At 33.7% G+C, this 2648-nt stretch overlaps 1 protein-coding gene across 1 annotated transcript; it reads left to right on the plus strand.

The window, feature by feature from the left end:
- Positions 1-2185: 2185 nt before the first annotated feature.
- Positions 2186-2353, plus strand: HELRODRAFT_91911 (hypothetical protein; the record flags this gene model as incomplete). Its single annotated transcript, XM_009013313.1, has 1 exon — positions 2186-2353. A coding segment is annotated over one exon (168 nt), but the record flags the coding sequence as incomplete, so codon positions are not given.
- Positions 2354-2648: the final 295 nt, after the last annotated feature.

The raw sequence follows: 2648 nt of genomic DNA on the forward strand, positions 1-2648 counted from the left end.
TCCCAATTCAATCCCGGTCAGTATCCGTTTCCGTATTTGGGTGTATTTGTGTGTGTGTATGTGTGTTTGTGTGTAGTTTGCATGTGTGTGTGGTTTGTGTGTGCGTGCATGTGCATGTGTGCGTGCGCGTGTGTGTCTGTGTTATTTATTCATTTATTTATTCGTTTCCTTGTTTGTTCAATTTTATTTTCAAAATTTATTAATCTACTAATTTTATAGCTTCCAAGAGATTTTGGGTCGCCTTTGTTCTGATTAATTTTCGTACAGTTCATTAACGTTGCGTTATAAACATAAGTGTTTGATAAAAATCATTTCTTCCACTACTAATATGCCTAGATTGTTGGCAGATGGTGCGAATGGTTCGCTATTTCTAGTCATTGTTTGTTGTATTGTTTAGGTATTTCTGTATTCCTGGGTATTGTTAGGTAATTCTACAACTGCCAGGATTTGTATTTTTCGTGTGTTTGTATGTACTTGTTTGATTTGGTGTTTTTCGGTGATGCTGAAGACATTGGAGCCCTGTCGTGAAGATTTCATTGATGATGTAGTACTTCAATGATATTATTTATTAAGATGATAATGTTTATGCTGTTGATGATGGAGGTATCATTAATGATGAGGATGATATTGTCAATGATGATGATGATGATGACGACAACGACGATGATGATGATGTTGTTGTTGACAGCGATAATGGGATAATGACATATTTGATGAGGATAATTAAAGAGTAGCGTCCATCCATAATGGCCAGTAAGTCCATAGATAGATTAATGCACGCAAGCTAGACCAAAGAACAATAATTAGATGTATGTAGGCGCATACGTATCTATGGAAACGATAAAATGGCGGAAACTTCGTAATAACGAAATGTCGACTTGTTATTGTTGTTATTGTTGTTGTTGTGATGATGATGATGATGATGACGATGATGACAACGATTATGATGCTGATGTTGATATAAATATAAATAAACTATTGATAACAACTATGATAGAGAAGATGACGATCAAGATGATAATGTTGATAACCCTCTCTCTCTCTTTTTCTTTCTTTTACTTCACTTTTTCTCTTTCCCTCTCTCTCTTTCTCTCTTTCTTTTTCTCTCTCTTTCTTTTTCTCTATAAATATATACAATTTTATACATGTGATAAAAAGCGTACGAAAACGGATACGTTTTTAGATAACTATGTATTGGATTATGTGCCTCTGTGTGTACGTGTGTCTTTCTACACATGTGTGTATGTGTGGATTTGTGTATGTGTGAGTGTGCGTGTGTTTGTATACGCCAGTGTATGTATGAATATGTGTATGTGTGTATATATGTGCATAAGTGTGTGCAACATTATCATCTTAATCGTCATTAATTTGTGTCTGGCGTTACTTATCATTTTGTTTAACTATGATTTGACGTATTATAAATAAGCACATCATTGTTCTCTCTCTCTCTCTCTCTCTCTCTCTCTCTCTCTCTCTTTCTATCACTCTAGATTGTATTTTGATGCATTAAGAAAATTTGCTTATTTGTTTTTACAATTTTACATTTTTATTTTATAAACGTTATTTTTTTAGTAAACTCCATTTATAAATTTCCATGCTGTTACGAGTTCATTGCATTTTCATCTAATTCGTTACCTCGTTTGAAAAGTCCTGTAGAGTTTATCTATCATCTCTTTAAAGTTGTAATCAATGTTTAGAAATGTTTTTAGAATGTTTTAAAAATTAACTGATCAACTACTTTCTGAATGTCTTGTTGTTTCATTCCACGCTGTCTTTCATTTGGATGCACGCACACTCGTTAAAACCGGTTAGTTTAAGTTTTGCAATAAAAAATTACCAATTCCTCCAATAATTATAGTAATAATAATATTAATAAATCAATAATTTTGACATTTTACTAAAAAGAGCTAATTAAATTATCATAATAATTTCACAATCACTTGAGTTAGGATAATTACATCGATATATTTGGATTCAATGCATATGTATGTTTCTAAATGATGTATGAATATGTATATTTAGGCCAAATCATTCACCATACTAAAAAAAAAATTTACTTCTATAGACCAGGAACAAACAAAACATAATCAAACAAAAACAAACAAACAAAATAAAACATACAAATAATAAAAATATAACATCAAAAAATCCAATCAACAAAGATTTAGACGGCCAGTGGTCTGATTGGTCCAGTTGGACGCCATGTTCGGTCACGTGCGGACAGGGATGGACCAATAGAAAGAGGTCATGTGACAATCCTAAACCGGAAGTTGGAGGAATGTTTTGTAGAGGGAGGGATGTGCAGAAGAAAAAGTGCTATGAAAGAATGTGTCTGCACGGTGAGATGGTGTAAAAATTTGTAAATTAAATATGTTTGTGTGAGCGCGCGTGTGTGTGTTTGTATGCGTGTGTGCGTGCGTGAGTGTGTGAGTGTATGTGTGTTGTGTGTGCGTATAACTATTCTTTTCTAATTTATCGGTTTAATTGCAAAACGCCTAGTTTCATTGACTAGTTCAATAAACCTGTGAGTCGCATATTTTCTTTAAAATTCAACCAATGAAGAAAATTTGAAGAGCGAAGTGGACGGGACTTTCGACGCCAACTTAACCCACGTCTGTCCGTGTGGATGTGTTGTCGTCCAACGCAAT

Source organism: Helobdella robusta (genome assembly GCF_000326865.2).
Source record: "Helobdella robusta unplaced genomic scaffold HELROscaffold_116, whole genome shotgun sequence".
Classification (NCBI taxonomy): domain Eukaryota; kingdom Metazoa; phylum Annelida; class Clitellata; order Rhynchobdellida; family Glossiphoniidae; genus Helobdella; species Helobdella robusta.